The 16,329-nt window shown below is 36.3% G+C and overlaps 4 protein-coding genes across 7 annotated transcripts in view; all 4 read right to left on the reverse strand.

Annotated features, from left to right (window-relative positions):
* The window catches only part of LOC103143815 (interferon-induced protein 44-like), a 4,289-nt gene extending 1,907 nt beyond the window's left edge, over positions 1-2,382 (reverse strand). The window contains exons 1-5 of the mRNA XM_016675567.1: positions 2,051-2,382; positions 1,003-1,527; positions 712-760; positions 144-339; positions 1-59 (exon numbers count right to left, since the gene is read on the reverse strand). Coding sequence (XP_016531053.1) covers positions 1-59; positions 144-339; positions 712-760; positions 1,003-1,483 — 785 coding nt within the window. The 5' untranslated portion in view covers positions 1,484-1,527; positions 2,051-2,382. The remainder of the gene's footprint in view (positions 60-143; positions 340-711; positions 761-1,002; positions 1,528-2,050) is intronic.
* A 402-nt stretch (positions 2,383-2,784) lies between these two features.
* LOC103143814 (interferon-induced protein 44-like) lies at positions 2,785-8,055 on the reverse strand. Its single transcript, XM_007560510.2, has 8 exons — positions 7,718-8,055; positions 5,973-6,504; positions 5,828-5,888; positions 5,092-5,287; positions 4,839-4,991; positions 4,581-4,752; positions 3,425-3,525; positions 2,785-3,351 (listed from the first exon to the last, which is right to left on the reverse strand). The coding sequence occupies exons 2-8, from the start codon at positions 6,442-6,444 to the stop codon at positions 3,184-3,186; spliced, it is 1,323 nt and encodes a 440-aa protein (XP_007560572.2). The 5' UTR covers positions 6,445-6,504; positions 7,718-8,055; the 3' UTR covers positions 2,785-3,183.
* A 1,430-nt stretch (positions 8,056-9,485) lies between these two features.
* Positions 9,486-14,682, reverse strand: LOC103143813 (interferon-induced protein 44-like). Of its 4 annotated transcripts, none has more exons than XM_016675563.1 (9): positions 14,149-14,681; positions 13,207-13,338; positions 13,068-13,128; positions 12,522-12,717; positions 12,282-12,434; positions 12,037-12,208; positions 10,464-10,564; positions 10,249-10,379; positions 9,486-9,628 (listed from the first exon to the last, which is right to left on the reverse strand). In XM_016675563.1, the coding sequence occupies exons 1-9, from the start codon at positions 14,579-14,581 to the stop codon at positions 9,556-9,558; spliced, it is 1,452 nt and encodes a 483-aa protein (XP_016531049.1). In that variant the 5' UTR covers positions 14,582-14,681; the 3' UTR covers positions 9,486-9,555. The 4 variants fall into 4 exon arrangements, with proteins under 4 accessions (XP_016531049.1, XP_016531051.1, XP_016531050.1 ...); XM_016675564.1 differs by having other exon boundaries at positions 9,544-9,628; positions 10,183-10,379; XM_016675565.1 differs by lacking the exon at positions 10,249-10,379 and having other exon boundaries at positions 10,446-10,564; positions 14,149-14,682.
* A 1,465-nt stretch (positions 14,683-16,147) lies between these two features.
* Positions 16,148-16,329, reverse strand: part of LOC103143873 (tubulin alpha-1C chain-like) — a 2,732-nt gene continuing 2,550 nt past the window's right edge. Inside the window, exon 5 of the mRNA XM_007560581.2 lies at positions 16,148-16,153. Coding sequence (XP_007560643.1) covers positions 16,148-16,153 — 6 coding nt within the window. The remainder of the gene's footprint in view (positions 16,154-16,329) is intronic.

Below are 16,329 nucleotides of genomic sequence, written 5' to 3' on the forward strand. Positions count from 1 at the left end.
CACAGGATGATTGGCAGAGGTTTGCCTTCTCGTCCAGCTTTCACAGAGTAGGTCCGAAACTAGAAAACATTTTAAAAATATACTATTGTAAAGATTTTTTTCCCTGAGACACAGGAAACCATGTAGCTGAGAAGCAGTCAGACCTGAGTGGTGAGGCTGGTGGAAGAGCTGCCAGCGATGGCCTGGCTGGTGACATGGCCTCTGAACACAGAGTTGATGGAGTTGAAGAAACTGGACTTTCCGGCTCCGACCTGTCCGATGAGCAAAACCCGAGCCTGGGGCACAGAACTGAGCGTGGGTTTGTAGGTTCTGATGCTCTCCATCAGCTCGGCCCTCTTCCTGCAGAGAAACATCAAATTACCGAGAAACTGCCAACAGTAAACCTGATGAACAATTGTTTTAAGCAAAAAGATAAAAACTTCCACATATATTGTTTGTTTAACCTCTAATAATCTCTAACAAATGTATAATATTTTCACAAAGCAACGAGATTTAAATTAAATTTAACAGATGAGGCCTCTGTTTACTTATTCACTGATTCCTGAAGGGTGAGAGTTGCACTGAAAACTCATTATGGGTGTCAGAGTAACTAGGGGTTTAACATATTCATGTATAACTTTTCAGATGTTTTTTTTTACAAATAAATTTTAATAATTTATGTTTGACAAAATGTTGAAAAAGTTGAAAGGGAGTAAATACTTTTACACTTACTGAGATTCCCAGACGACTGTCCTCCATGGCTTCTCAAGTTCAGTGGATTCTGGTAAAGAGCAACTTAATTAAATTTAAATTTTCTCAGTTTTTGCCTTGCAAACATTACTTGTCCAAAAGAGTTTGTAGATATTATGTAAATTCAAATTTTAAATGTAGTTAAAGAGGATATTTAACATATTTGAAATGTTGAGTAATGTGCACCAGGCAGTAGACTGAACACATAATGTATTAGAATTTCTGTTTTTAAATTTCTGACAGTGAAATGTAAGTCTTTCAATAAGGACTCACCTTCCACCTGGTAAACTTCACACTCAGACAGCTTCAGGTCATTTCCATGCATTTCTGCAGCATTGAAGTTGTAATAATTCCCCGGAGCGCTGTGTGTCACTTGTTGGTTTCCGTAGACAAGAGCAAGAGCATTTCCAAAATAAGGACCATTGTTCCCATCCATTAAGAGTGCATAAGCAGCATTAATACAGGGGTATTTCTGGAGTTTTCCACCAGTAAAACTAAAAAGAAAAGCCTGGTTATCATTCACCCACTGCCCAGACTGACTGAATGGTTGGCTGGCGTAGCCTCCAAACACATAACCAGAGGTATTAAAGCCCACAGACACAGTGGGCGCCCGGTTGTCACATCTCTGGTGGAAGGCAGCACCAGTGAAGCCGTGGACGGAGGCCTTGTAGAGCAGCTTCAGTTTGACATGTCCCAGCTGAGAGCAGATGGTTCTCTGGTGGTTCCTGGAGAGCAGTGGGTTCATAGTGGCCATCTGAGCTGCTGATCTCAACTTTTACAATAAACTCAAGTTTGAATCTGCGAAATAAACACACAAATTACATCAAAACACAATGAATAAAATATGTTTCAGTATGTGTAGTAAATTTATATTTGAGTGCCATATTTGGAAGTGATTACCAACATTTTTTTTACTTTTTACTTATTTTCGTTTTTACTGAGTTACACCTGTGTGCTCTTAAAATAATCACGTTACCTCCGAACTGCGGCTTAATGTCTTACTTTCTATCGTTTAATAACGCAGAGAGATAAGTTTTGTTTTCCTGGCTGCCTGACTGAAACACCACACATAAAAACAACAATAATTTAATAATAAATATATATTAGGGAACTGGAGAATAAATCCCCAACAGACATTACGAGAAACAGACTTTTGGATAAACATTACGTCTTAGTGTCTGTTCATATTTGACACTGAAGCTTTGGATTGAATTTATAGGTTAAGCGTAGTTTAATAAATCCCACAAGAAGACAGTAAATGTGACAGTGGAGCACGGATACATTTATACATATTTAAGCTCGGTCATAGTTTAAGACTTACCTCCTTTATATTCTGCAGATATCTGGTTAAAGGCACGTCAACCAAAGGCTGTGTCTCGCTGTTCTCAGCAGAAACGAAACTTAAAAGCTCATACTTCCTGTACTGGCCCCCTAGAGGCCATAAAAGGAATGACCTAAACTCGTTTCTCTACTTGATGGGTTTACTGTAGGAAATTATTTGTTACTCTACATGACGTGAAAAAGTCTTTAGAAAATCTCCTTATAGTCTGTAACAACTGTACCAATGGGTCATCACATTCAGATTTGTGGCTTCAGTTCCATAAAATAAAGTTTTGAAAGTAAAAACAGGAAGAACCGATATGTAGGTGAATGAGAGACAGAGAGGTGATCAAGACTGTGGAGAGATTTGTGGGTAAAACTTCAAATTTTGTTACTTCTGACAATTATATAGATGTGAACTGTAATAACCTGCAGCTTATTTTGGTCCAGCGATATATAACCAGTTAGGATCACTGTTAAACACTGAAAAGAATAAAACCCTCATACCAGGATATAAATGATCACAATTTAAGAAACCAGCAGAATAAAGATGTAGATATATGTAAATCAAAACAAGTAAAAACGACTTTACCTCCAAAAAAGTGTAACTTAAAGTTAAAATATTTTTTGTACAGTTGAGATAATGAACAAAGAGACAGCAGAGGTAGCAACTATAGAGAAAAAGCAGGAAATAACCTTTTGTAATTGCAAAAATAACCAGAGTATGCAAATATGGCTTGATGAATATAGTTTTAGTTCAATTTAAAAAAAAGAACAAACAAAAAAAAAACACAGATTTAATTGTTGCTCCAATAATAGTGGAGATGATGGTTGGGTGTTTGTTTCGTTCCAAAGCATTACTTGTGAAAGAGTCCTGGTCACAGTGGGACTTCATAGGATTCACCAGTTTGGTTAGCATTGAAAAAATTCCTCCATGTAATGGCTAACTGACAGACATGATGATGGATAGAATTACATGTTTGGCTTTTTTATGTTTTAATTATAACAAAAATATACACAGAGGGTAATCCATTTTTTTCCAAGAAGCTAAAGACCCCAATCATCATTCTAATGGAACCAGCAGTTGGCCAGCTGACCATAAAACCCTTATTCTTTGGTTCAAAGGTTCCCAAGTTAGTCACTGATCTCATCAAAGTAGTTATCAGCAAACCGGAGCATCTGGATGACGGCGCTGAGCAGCAGGATGTCAGTGTTCAGGTCCAGATCCAGTTCCTCGACATAGTTCCTCACTGGAACAATGCAGGACAGCGGCATGCCGAGCTTAGAGCTGGCCCCCTGCATCTGGGTCACAAAGCACAAACTCTTCAGCCCAAATTTTCACAACCTAAAAGAAATTATCTGTGAAAACACTTACAATTTCCTTAATGTAGACACTCTGATAAATGTTTGTCAGATTCTCTTTTAATAAGGGACAAGCTTCATCAACCTTAGTGAGTACAACCAGCTGAGGAACTCCTGGAAACACAAGCAGAAGTAAAACAATTTAAAGATCTGTTTAATATGTGCCCACGTCAAGTATTTGGCTGACCTAAACATCATTTCCAAACCAAGTACAACTGTGGTCTGAAAACAAATACATTTTTGTAAAGCAACTTTAAGGATTTTTTTCCTTTACACACACAGTTAAAAGTAGATATTTACATACACCTCTTAAGAAAATCTCGTTTTCCCTCAATGCCTGACATTAAATTAGACAAATCCTTCCATGTCTTGGGGGAACCAAAGGTATATCTACTTGCTAAATACCATAATAATTTGAGAAAATTGTTGTTCCATCCTGGGGTCCCTTATATTTAATATCTACATGCCCCTGCTGGATCAGATTATGACAAGTAAGAAGATTATTGGGCCTCCTGTAGTTCATTAAGGACTGAACTTCAAGATTCTGTAATTCTACAATATACTGCATTACTTTCAGTTTCAGCAGGAAGAGGAGTTTTGCTGCATGAATGGGACATTATATTAACAAGAGTCTTCTTCTGCATCTGTCATTTGTGAGGATGTCATTAAGGAGGCATTGCATGACCACCAATCCCCACTCATTTTTTCTTCACTGGTGAAGGAAGGCCCACTCCTTACCAGGAGCTCTGTAGTCAAACGGTCAGTTGAACGTTCATCCATTGTCTGTATGTCGTCTGAAGGAATAAGCCTTGACCTCGGCATACTCATAATTCTACAGAAGGAAACTTTGAATTATAGACTCCTCAAGGTTGCTGTAATTAAACGGATTCTCACTGCCATTCTAACAAATACCGTGGAAATGTATGTTCACTTCTGATTTTGAAGAAAGTAATACACAATTATCACTGTCGTTACTCTGGAATTCGGCAGATAGAATTAAATTTGTAATCCTATCTCACCTAGAGCCTCAGTCTAGTTTCATTTAAAATACACTCCAATTTTTTAAAAGTTATCTTCTTATTCAGAATATGTCATCTGGTTTCATCTGAAAAAAAAAATGCTTAACATACATAATCAATTTTAAAAATCCATTATTTTGTTCCACTGACCCAACAAGTTGGCCTTTTTGCGGATAGCTTCCAACTTTTCTGCCAGCTTTGCAGGCATGATGGAGACCTTGGTGGCATCAAGGATGAATGTCAAACAGTGGATCTTGTCTTTGAGGTCTGGAGATTTGCGATAGCCGTGAGACTCAGGATGAAGAGGAGCAGATGAGTTGAACTGTCGATATTTAAAGAAAAGACGGGGTTTGTTTACATTAGCTTACAGTCATGCTCCTTTACTCATTTTGGAATCAAGAGCCCAACCTGGTATCGATCCGGCATATGACCCTCAAGAATGCTGCTGATGTCCTCCACATCAAGCCCCGCCCCTTTGCTGTCCTCCAGGCCCATGGTGTCGCACAGGATGATTGGCAGAGGTTTGCCTTCTCGTCCAGCTTTCAGACAGTAGGATCGAAACTAGAAAAAATGAAAACACAGATTTTTAAAAATATACTGTTGGAGAGATTTTGGTTTGTTGAGACACAGGAAACTATGCAGATGAGAAGCAGAGTCAGACCCGAGTGGTGAGGCTGGTGGAAGAGCTGCCAGCGATGGCCTGGCTGGTGACATGGCCTCTGAACACAGAGTTGATGGAGTTGAAGAAGCTGGACTTTCCGGCTCCGACCTGTCCGATGAGCAAAACCCGAGCCTGGGACACAGAACTGAGTGTGGGTTTGTAGGTTCTGATGCTCTCCATCAGCTCGGCCCTCTTCCTGTACAAATGTAAATTTAAAAGAATTTATACTCAAAATAATTTATAACCGAAAGAGTACTGCAAAAACTTGAATAATTTAAGTAATAGGTCACTGAAGAAGTTGGATTCCCACTGTATTTGCTGCTAACCTTTATTCTCTCAAAACATAAGCTGGACTGGTGTCTGTCTCTGGATTGGTGGTCACAAAGTAGTTTTATTTTGACTTTCTCATCCAAACTGAGGGTTTCTTCCATCAAGAAGTCCACTTCAGTCATATTTAAATTAGGAGATACTGACAGCAGAAATGCAGAAATTAAAAGCCCAAGCTTTCTGATAATGATTTAGGTTTCCATACTTTAAATACAAAACCTTCTGAAACTAGACCTCTCTCTCTCTATATATATATATATATATATATTAGCTCTATTAAAAAAGGACTAACATTGTCTGTTACCAATATAGTTCTTATATTGCTATCCAGTGTTACTAACTCTATTGTTTATGACATGTCCCAAAACTAATATGCTGATGTGATATTATGTGTCTTGTTCCATCTTACTCAATATTCCAGATTATAGTCCTCCAAGGATTCTCGATTTTAATCATTCCCTTTGTTGAAACTGTTGAAGAGCAAAAGTAAATCATCATGTAAAATATGAAAAAAAACCCTCAACGAAGTTTATTCAAACACAAGTACAACTCACACACAATCTGGTAGACTTCACACTCTGTCAGATTCAGGTTATTTCCGTGCATCTCTGCAGCATTGAAGTTGTATTGATTCCCTGGATTACTGTAGACTATTGGTTGGTTTCCGTTGACAAGAACAAGGGATTCCCCAAAGTACGGACCGCAGTTTCCATTCATTTTGACGGCATGTGGAGGACTAACAACTGGATATTTTTTTAGTTTTCCATCAACAAAACTAAAAACAAATGCTTGGTCATCATTCACATACTGTCCAGACTGATTAAAAGGTTGTCTGGTGTAGCCTCCAAATATGTAGCCACCGGCGTTATAGCCCACAGATAGAGTGGGTGACTGGTTGTCACATTTCTGGTGGAAAGCAGCACCAGTAAAACCATGAATAGTGGCTTTGTAGAGCAGCTTCAGTTCAAAAGGTCCCAGCTGAGAGCAGATCATGATCTGCTGAGATCTGTTGAGTTTGGAATTCATTATGGACTGCTTGAACTGATCATCTAAAACTGCCGAAGGAACCTTTGACGTTAGTTCACTCTGGAAAAAAGAAGAATGAAGTGATGATTCAGCAAAAAACCTCTTCTGGACTAAAATGTAAACCAACTGACAAAATCCATTTGAATAAAGTTTAAAACAGAAACACACATTATATTAAAAAATAGTATTCATCTGCAGTTTGCTGCTCTAGTCAATGTGAATCCATGGGAGCAAAGAATCATTTCACAGGTTGCATAATCTCATTAACATTTATATGTAAAGGATCTGTGTCCACATCTGCTCTAGCTTCCTATATCTCATTAAATGTTTTCAAGGATTCTTACAGATTCATCTTTTGTTTTCATTACTGAATAACAATTTAAATCAGATTAAAAGTTTTTCTGAAAATGCAGTTTAAAGCAAAGGTTAAGTATTTGCAGACAGACTGAAACAACTCTTTAAAGCCAGCAGGTGGCAGCAAACTCAAACTTAGAAGTGAGAAGTCAGTTTCCCTACAGCAGCAGCTTCGTTTATTTCACTGCCCTCTATTTCTTCTCAGAAATAGATGCAGGCCAAAGGTCAAGTTCATTTGAGGATGAGTCAACGCCATAAAATCTCGCCAAACATAAAAAATGTAATTTGTCTTATTTTATTTTTTTGTAAAGTGACCTTTTATGCTAGTTTGGACCACCTCCAGCAATTTTTCTTTTGATTTTTCTTATTTTTTTGTTGTTTCCCCTTAAAATGTACATCTGATTTGTTCCAGTTAGCATAATGTGTTTAACATTGATAATCACAAAGCATGTGCTCAGACTGTTAGCATGTTGGTAATCCTGCTTGTTCTCTTTTACCTCCTAGTGGTGAATGGCTGTATTTACACCACACTTTATTCTGCGTTAAGGAGCACAAGCAGCATTTCTACAGATGTCTTAAACATTTATTTTATCAGTATTTCTACCATCTAAAGGAGGCCTCATTATTTGTGATTCACATTTCAATAACTTAATGGATAGAATTAAAAGTTAATCTACTTTTAAGTGATTCAAACTGAAATTCAGTTTTAATCCCCACTCAGTTGAACATAAAGTTTTTGTTGCTTGCTTCGTTGTGCTTCACTAAAATACCTCACCGCAAATAAGATATTAGTTGATAGTTTTAAGTTTTAAAAGTGCATAGTTCCAAACTCTATTGGCTCGCAACTAAGTGTAATTTCAACTCGTAGGTATGTACCTCTAATAACAAAAGTAGAAGAAGTCATTAATCATAAACTTACCTTGCTTCTTTTAGAAACAGCTGCAGGATGACGGGCAGAGCTCAGCAACTGTGAGGCAGATGTTCAAAGCGTAATAAATCCTACTGCACCCAGCAAAAGTGAAACTAAGTCTAAGACTTGGGCGTGCACTAAGCATAAAATCTTTCTGCTTTCACAACTTCTGCAATCCCAGAGTTTTTCAACTAAAATCATGGTCAGTCTACTGACGGCTAATAAAAAATTATTAGGATGCAGTAAATGTTTTATGTTGTGTTGCTCCATATATGAACTTGAGAATTGTTTCAGTTCTAGAGAAGCTGAATGAACTGTTCTGAGGCTGCTGTGCCTTATGCTTGGATTTGTTAAGTATGTAAATACATCTCATGTGAAGAAAATACCATTCTGCCAAATTTTCTGACTAAAATGTTTGTTTCTTCTCCTGATCCTCCACATTTAGCAGGTTAGACCTTTAGGTTAGGCTATTCTATCTCTCAATATTAGCTTTTGACTAGAGTGCCTGCAGGACAACTGTTTCTTTTAAATGTAACAGTTTTATGTTTTGTCCCCACTCAAATAAATTTAGATAAATAACAATATGCAGATCATACTCCTTCAGACTGCATTCTTTCATAGATAAACTACAATCTTCAGCATGGGACTAACAAGATGATGTCCCGTTATTTTTACTCCATAAAAATAAGGCTTGTTTGTGTCTACATTTTGTGAATTACATAGCAAGAATTAATAGTGACAGAATTACTTGTACTCAGATATATCTGAGAAAACTTGGGAAGGGACTCAAAAGAAAGCTGAAACAATCCAGTAAAAACTTTAGACCAGTATTTGTTCATGCTTGTTCTTTTCTAAACGTCTGAAAAGAACTAATGCTCTTTTCAGACTTTCATTTTCAGTCAAGCTTCAGTCAAAAGATACAGAAACTGAAACAATCCAGTAAAAACTTTAGACCAGTATTTGTTCATGCTTGTTCTTTTCTAAACGTCTGAAAAGCATCTTTTCAGACTTTCATTTTCAGTCAAACTACTATATGCTCTTTTCTGTTCCTTCTCTATTTTCAGATTTCTGCTAAATCTTTAGTTCACTTCAAATTCAATTCAAATTCAAAGATACTTTATTGATCCCAAAGGGAAATTAAATGTTGTTGTAACTCATATTAATTAAAATTAATTAAAATTCTTCAGAGTTTTAATTAATATACAATAATTCTTCAGAGTTATATATATATATATATATATATATATATATATATATATATATATATATATATATATATATATATATATATATATATATGGCATCACTAAGTGTTTGCCCTTTCCAAACACTTAGTTGCTCTGTGTCTGAGACAAAATTAAATCACATAAAGTAAATATACAAAGATTAGAAAATAGCTTTGATGCATATGAACTCTCAGAGATTTTGAGTAATAAACTGTCATCCTGTTGTGATGAAAGTAGCTGCATCATCTCAGAAACACTTTGGCTCACACACATATTATTTAAATTTATCCATTTTTAAGATATGCTAATTTATTTTTAACATCTGTAAAAATTCTAATTATCAGTGACCATTAGGCTTGATACACATAGCCATTTCATCAGTTATTTGTGATTCATCATCTTAGATTCCTGTATTTTGCAGAGATAGTTAAGCTGCTTAGGAGCCTTAAGGCTCTCAAAATCTTTCACAGTACAAAATGTACAATACTCTGGTTGCATAACATGAACAACTTCAAACTATTATTGCTGTAGAAAACGAAAGAAAGTTTATGTGGTGGATTTGAAATCTTTATTACCCTTTCCAACCAGTAGAGGTCACTGTTAAGCACAAGAATAGAAATCTCACGCCAGCATGAAATGATCCGAAACAGAGCCGAGCCGAGCTGGGTTGTTGAAGTAGAGCTGGTGGAACCAGCTGGAAAATATACATAAGTAACAAAAATTAGACTTTCCTCCAAAAAATGTTGAAGAGCGACTTAAATGTAAAATGTTTTGAAACAAGTGAGAAAATGAAATGTTTTGTACAGAGTTAGTGTTGTTAGCCAGAGTTGTACATATTAACGCAGGTATTAAAAAAATAGCTCTAAATATCAATTAAAAAAACTTTTAAGAAAGTGTAAAGATTTAATTGTTGCTCCAACAATATGTTTTGTTACAAAACATTATTTGTGAAAGAGTCTTTGCCACAGTAGGACTTCATGGGAGCAGACACAGTTTAAGCATTTTAAAAACATTTCTCTCAGGACAATTAAAATGAATAAAAGTTGCAGTAATTATTTTAATCATACATATTACATATTTGGCTTTCTAAAATTTTAAATGTAATAAAAAATATGTGGCCTGTTTTTTAAAAGAGCAGAAGATGTCCAAACGTTTTTGTTTTTTTAATATTTATTTTCTAATGCTCTCTCCACTTCTTGATAATATCAAGAACATTGAATCTGGGCAGCGATGGTTATCCATAAAAACCTTCATTCTTTGTTTTGAATGTTACTGAGTTGGTCGCTGATCTCATCAAAGTAGTTATCAGCAAACCGGAGCATCTGGATGACGGCGCTGAGCAGCAGGATGTCAGAGTTCAGGTCCAGATCCAGTTCCTCGACATAGTTCCTCACCGGAACAATGCAGGACAGCGGCATGCCGAGCTTAGAGCTGGCCTCCTGCATCTGGGTCACAAACTCTTCGACTCAGATTTTCACAACTTAAAAGAGATAATCTGATAAAACATTTACCTTTGTGAAAACACTCACAGTCTCCTTAATGTAGACACTCCTATAAATGTTTGTCAGATTCTCTTTCACTAAGGGACAAGCTTCATCGACCTTGGTGAGTACAACCAGCTGAGGAACTCCTGGAAACACAAGAAGATATAAAACCGATTTTAAAGACCTGTTGAGGCATCTGGACAACTTAAACATGGAGAAACTTTGGTCACACATACAACTGAAAGCTGATATTTACAATCACAGTGTAAGACGACACAACCTGGTTTCCCCTCAGTGTTTGACTTTAAATCAGAAAACCTTCATGTTGTCAGTCAATTAGACCTAGCAAAACTATGTCTATTTGCTAAAAGCCAGAATGATGTGAATTATTATTTGTTTTATTGTTAGATGTTGACTTATACTAACATTACACTGGTCAACAGCCTAAAAATTACAACTGTTTTTGATGAGCTGAATCCAAAAATCACATTGGCTTTGCTCATTCAGGTGAACTTTCTGAACAACATGAACATCAAAAAGCACGACTTGTTCTCACATCTGGATCGATTTCCTGATAATCTGGGACCAATGAGTAATGAGTAGGAGAGATGAAGACATAATGTTCAATTCACATGTACTTAACCTTATCAGCGTTTATTATTCAATTTACAGAAATCCACGTTTGTAACATTTAATTAACACATCTTGTTAGAAAACATTGATTTTCCTCTAAAACTTTTTTGGATGAGAAATATCAACAGAAATGAACTGATAATGTCCCAACAATGTCATCAATTGGATTTCTCTAAATCAAATTAGAATACAAACCTGACCTGATTGAGAAAAATGGATGTCAACTTTGGTGCAAAATAATCCTAATTCAGTAAAAAAAACAAAAAAACATAGACATCTTCCAAAACATTTTTTTTGTATTTTACCTTTAAACAATTTGTGAAGTCCCACAAATGTTGGCATCAAATTCTGAAGCATCTGAGGTAAGTGGAGGCTCATTAACCACACTGATCACTTTAGTGACATAACAGGAAAATGAACAGAAATCAGGAGGATGACTTTAGACCTCCAGATGTTTGATTCATCCTCATGAACAATATCCAGATTTCATCAAGGGGGCCCATTCATCATTTAAACCTAAACATCATCATCCAGCTTCCTTACCAATGAGACATGAAAAAACAGGTTCTATGTTTAGAAATAAACATATTTTAGTGCAAACTGAATCTAGTGAGTTTCACTCTGATACACTAATGGTGCGTTCCACTAAAGTGAAACCTCTGGAGACGAAGATGCAAAGGATTCTTCATAAAAAAAAAGAAAATCATGGACAACCCAGATCGTCCTCTTCATGATTCTGTCTTGGGAAAATAGAGTGTCTTCAGTCAGAGGCTTCTTCAAACTCACTGTAGTACAGACTGCTACAAGAGACCTTCCCTGGCAACAACCATCACCATCTACAATAACTCTTTGAAGAATTTTAATTAATATAAATTACAGCAACATTTAATTTCCCTTTAGGATCAATAAAGTATTTTTTAAATTTGAATTGAACTGAACTGAACTGGTACATCATTTCACGGAGGCAGAACTCCTTTCTACTGACCCAACAGGTTGGCCTTTTGTCTGATGGCCTTCAGCTTTTCTGCCAGCTTCTCAGGCATGACGAAGACTTTGGTGGCGTCAAGAATGTATGACAAACAGTGGATCTTCTCTTTGAGGTCTGGAGATTTGCGATAGCCGGAGGCGTCAGGATGCAGCGGTTCAGACGGGTTGAACTGAAAAGACGGGGTTTGTTTACATTAGCTTACAGTCATGCTCCTTTACTCAGTTTGGAATCAAGAGCCCAACCTGGTATCGATCCGGCATATGACCCTCAAGAATGCTGCTGATGTCCTCCACATCAAGCCCCGCCCCTTTGCTGTCCTCCAGGCCCATGGTGTCACACAGGATGATTGGCAGAGGTTTGCCTTCTCGTCCTGCCTTCACAGAGTAGGTCCGAAACTAGAAAACATTTTAAAAATATACTATTGGAAAGATTTTGCTAAGTTGAGACACTGGATACTCAATGAATGAGAAGCAGAGACAGACCTGAGTGGTGAGGCTGCTGGAGGAATAACCAGCGATGGCCTGGCTGGTGACATGACCTCTGAACACAGAGTTGATGGAGTTGAAGAAGCTGGACTTTCCAGCGCCGACTGGTCCGATGAGTAAAACCCGAGCCTGGGACACAGAACTGACTGTGGGTTTGTATGTTTTGATGCTCTCCATCAGCTCAATCCTCTTCCTGTACAAATGTAGAAATAAAATAATGAAAACATATTGCCAAACACTTTGAGCATGCACATTGAATCTTCATACTATTTTTCAGAAATCATTTGAAATTGATCAATAACGGACCATAAATCGTTCACAAAATATTCTGTAATAAAAATGGAGAATATGATATTTTTAGATGGGATGGAATATATAGTTATTGATTTTAAAAAATCATTTTAATTTAATTTCTTGGCAGCTAATTTAACGATAAGCTGCTATCAGTAATGATAAATCACCACTGGAATAAATGTAACTGAGTAAATGTAACTAGTTACTTCACAACTGCTTTTCATATGCAGGTGTGTGTCTCTGTCTTACTCGGGGTTCCAGATTAAAGTTCTCCATGGATTCTCTATTTTAGTCATTTCCTTTGGAGTCACTGTTGAAAAGCAAAGACAGATCACCATGTAAATATGAAAATGCCCACAATAATGTAAAATTCAAACTAGTAACTCACCAACCACCTGATAGACTTCACACTGTGTCAGGTTCAGGTCATTGGTGTTCATCGCTGCTGCGGCGGGTTTGTTATCGCTTCCGTTAACAAGATGAGAAGTGGTAGAAAAACCATCGCATGAGGAAAAACATTCTGGAACAATAAAAAAAGATCTGAAGTAAACATAAAACATGTGATTGCAGTCAGGAGGTAACAAACATGGAGATTTTGCACTTATCCAGTGTCAACATGCTCTCAACACCAAGGAGATGTTCTAAGTTTATGGCAGGCCATTGGCTATTTGTTGATATCTTGAATTAAAGCTTACATACAAATTAATTGCAGGCCTGATGTCATTTATACAAGTCAGAATATAATTAGAGATAACTCAAATTACTGCTACATTGGTCATAAACCAATTTGGGATCAGAAACCTTTACAATCCAAAGAGCCATTTTTACCGTCAGTCAAGCTAAAGTATAATTTAGGGTTACACATTTTGCATGACCGCTTGGGAAAAAAAAAAGGCAATTTATAATTGATGATAAACATCTACTAGAGATTACCATATGACTTTTTATGTCTGCTTTCTTTTTTATTATAACCCTTAAGCAAATAGAGGATGGATACAGTTTATTTTATGGGTTGTTGACATTTACGGAAAATATGTAAATATATTAAAGCACACATTTGCCAACGTAGTGACAATAAAACATGTTTTAAAAGTAATTTTAGTGTCATTTTGTTGAGGAAATTCAATGCAATTGTTCCATGAAATAAACTGACATGCATTTATTTTATATCTGCTATCCATATTTACAAACAATAACATGTTCTTTATTATTTTTAAGCTCTTAAGAGCCATTCTGGAAAGTCCAAAGAGCCGCAGCTAACAAAGCCCTGGTGTAGGGAAGCAGATTTTATGTTAAAACGGCCTGCCATACCTAGTCACTGAATACTCACTGTTATCCATCATGGGGTCCAGTACCGCAGTGGTCGAGTCCAGTCCACTCTCCATTTTAATGCTCACTGGTCGCTTCCCGTAAATGGCGTCCATTTGTTCGAACCACTTCCAGTGTTTCAGGCTGTTCGGACCACTGCGCTCCCTGTTCTCCTTGATGGTCCGGTAATCACATTTCATTTTTTTAAGCTTATCTCGGCATTGCCGTGATGTTCGCTGGTAGCCGTGAGCGGCCATCAGCTGGGAAACCTCTCTGAATGTTTTCTCGTTCCTAGTTGCTCCGTCTAGATCCCTGTGGATCCTTTCCTGGCCCACCAAGCACAAAAATGTCTGCACCTCGCTGTTGGACCACGGAATCCATGACACTACTTCCATTGTCTTTAAAGCACAATCAATGCCTTCTGCGGGTTTCCACAGATGGCCAGTCTGATCCATAAAGGATCGGATGGAGTGACGTGTTCTGACGTCAGGTTTTCAGCCCGACTCGGCTCGCTTGTGGCTCTTCTTAGTTCGACTCGGCTCGATTAACAGGCTATGGCAAGCCGTTTTAACATAAATTATTATGCGTTGTTCCCCAATTCAATCTAGCACTTTTAAACTGGTATGAAAACACCAGCAAAACAAAAAATAAGATGAAGAAGCACCTTCACTTTTTACTTATAATTGTAAATGATTAGCTGCGTGAAAAGTAAAACCAGTTTAGTTCAGAAACAACACTAACACGATTCAGTGTGAAAGAAATTATTTTACTATACTTATCTTTAAATTCCACTTTTTTGTTTTATTAAGTTGAAGGTTTAAAACAGACAGACAGGGTTTGGTCACTGGCAGTCTGTTCTCTGTTAATTTTATTCCCACTAACAGCAAACTGATTGTTTAGTTAAGTGAATATCAATTCAATTAAAAATAAAATGTATTTTTTTTGTTATTTCATAAACTCGGAGAATCACGTTTCACTGTTTTTAGAATACTTTATTTCATTTGTCTGCACTTATAGTGCTTCAATTACTATAAGTAGAGCATTAAAGCGCTGAGAAAATAACTGTAATAAATGTATAGTAATCTTTTACTATAAATTACAGTGACCCACAGAATTATGCAATAAAGTATAATAAATTAGCAGCAAATTAATTTTACTTAATTTTGCAATACTATTATTACAAGATTAAGCTAAATCTTAATCTTTGTTCTATAATAGATGTGGCAGAAACTGTCTGCACGTCCATTCATTTGTGAAAACAGTTTAAGAAGCCAATAATATTCCTGAATTCACCAAATATCAAACAGAACTGCAACCTGAATTGTTTCAGCTGAAAATGACACAAAAATAAACATGCATAACTTTTACATTAATTTCCAAATAAAATTTTCGAATATTCGTTATACATAAAGAGTGGTGTATGATTTTGTATTATTCTACACTCAATTTCTGCATCTTTGGTGGCATTCTCAGATGAAGTGACGTAATGAGACATGCCAACGCACTGACATACGCCACAAGGGGGCAGTATTAAGTTACACGTTGATCAAATGTAAATACTTGATGTAAACAAACATCACTTTTAACAAGGCTCTGAAAATTTTTATTATTGTATCTGACATTCATGCTTTCACATTTCCTTAAATTACTTGTCAGACTATGATCCTGTGCTACATAATGATTAATAATTTCATTTATTTGTGAGAATTTAGCCATGAGCTATAGCAGGTCCCAATGTTTTTTTTGTGGAAAACATAAAACAATCAATTAAAACATTTTTTTTGTGTGGAGAAGAATTTAATGTTTGCATTTTATCTGTCATGTTCATAAAATAGCAAATGAATGAAACCAACTCAAATACTGAGTTTTTAATTTTTATTGTTAAAATACATTAAAAAAAATTCCAATTCACCAAACGCTGCATGTTCTGCAGAGAATTAAAGCAACTCCCTGTTAACAGGCACAAGGCAACAATTCAAACATTTCACAGAACAGAAATAGTCTTTGACTATTTTCACATGTTAAATCTAATTTAATAAGGCAAAACAGAGAACTGATTACTGAAAAGACTTAAGATTGTTTCCTTTTCATTCACAAACATGTATTGGATAAGCAATAAAAATAGAATTGGTTTCTTCCTAGAAATAGGAATACAAAGTTGAAACAAACACAACTATATTGCAATTATAAAAATTCCCCTTCA

This window comes from Poecilia formosa, unplaced genomic scaffold (assembly GCF_000485575.1).
Source record: "Poecilia formosa unplaced genomic scaffold, Poecilia_formosa-5.1.2 Scaffold116, whole genome shotgun sequence".
Lineage (NCBI taxonomy): Eukaryota > Metazoa > Chordata > Actinopteri > Cyprinodontiformes > Poeciliidae > Poecilia > Poecilia formosa.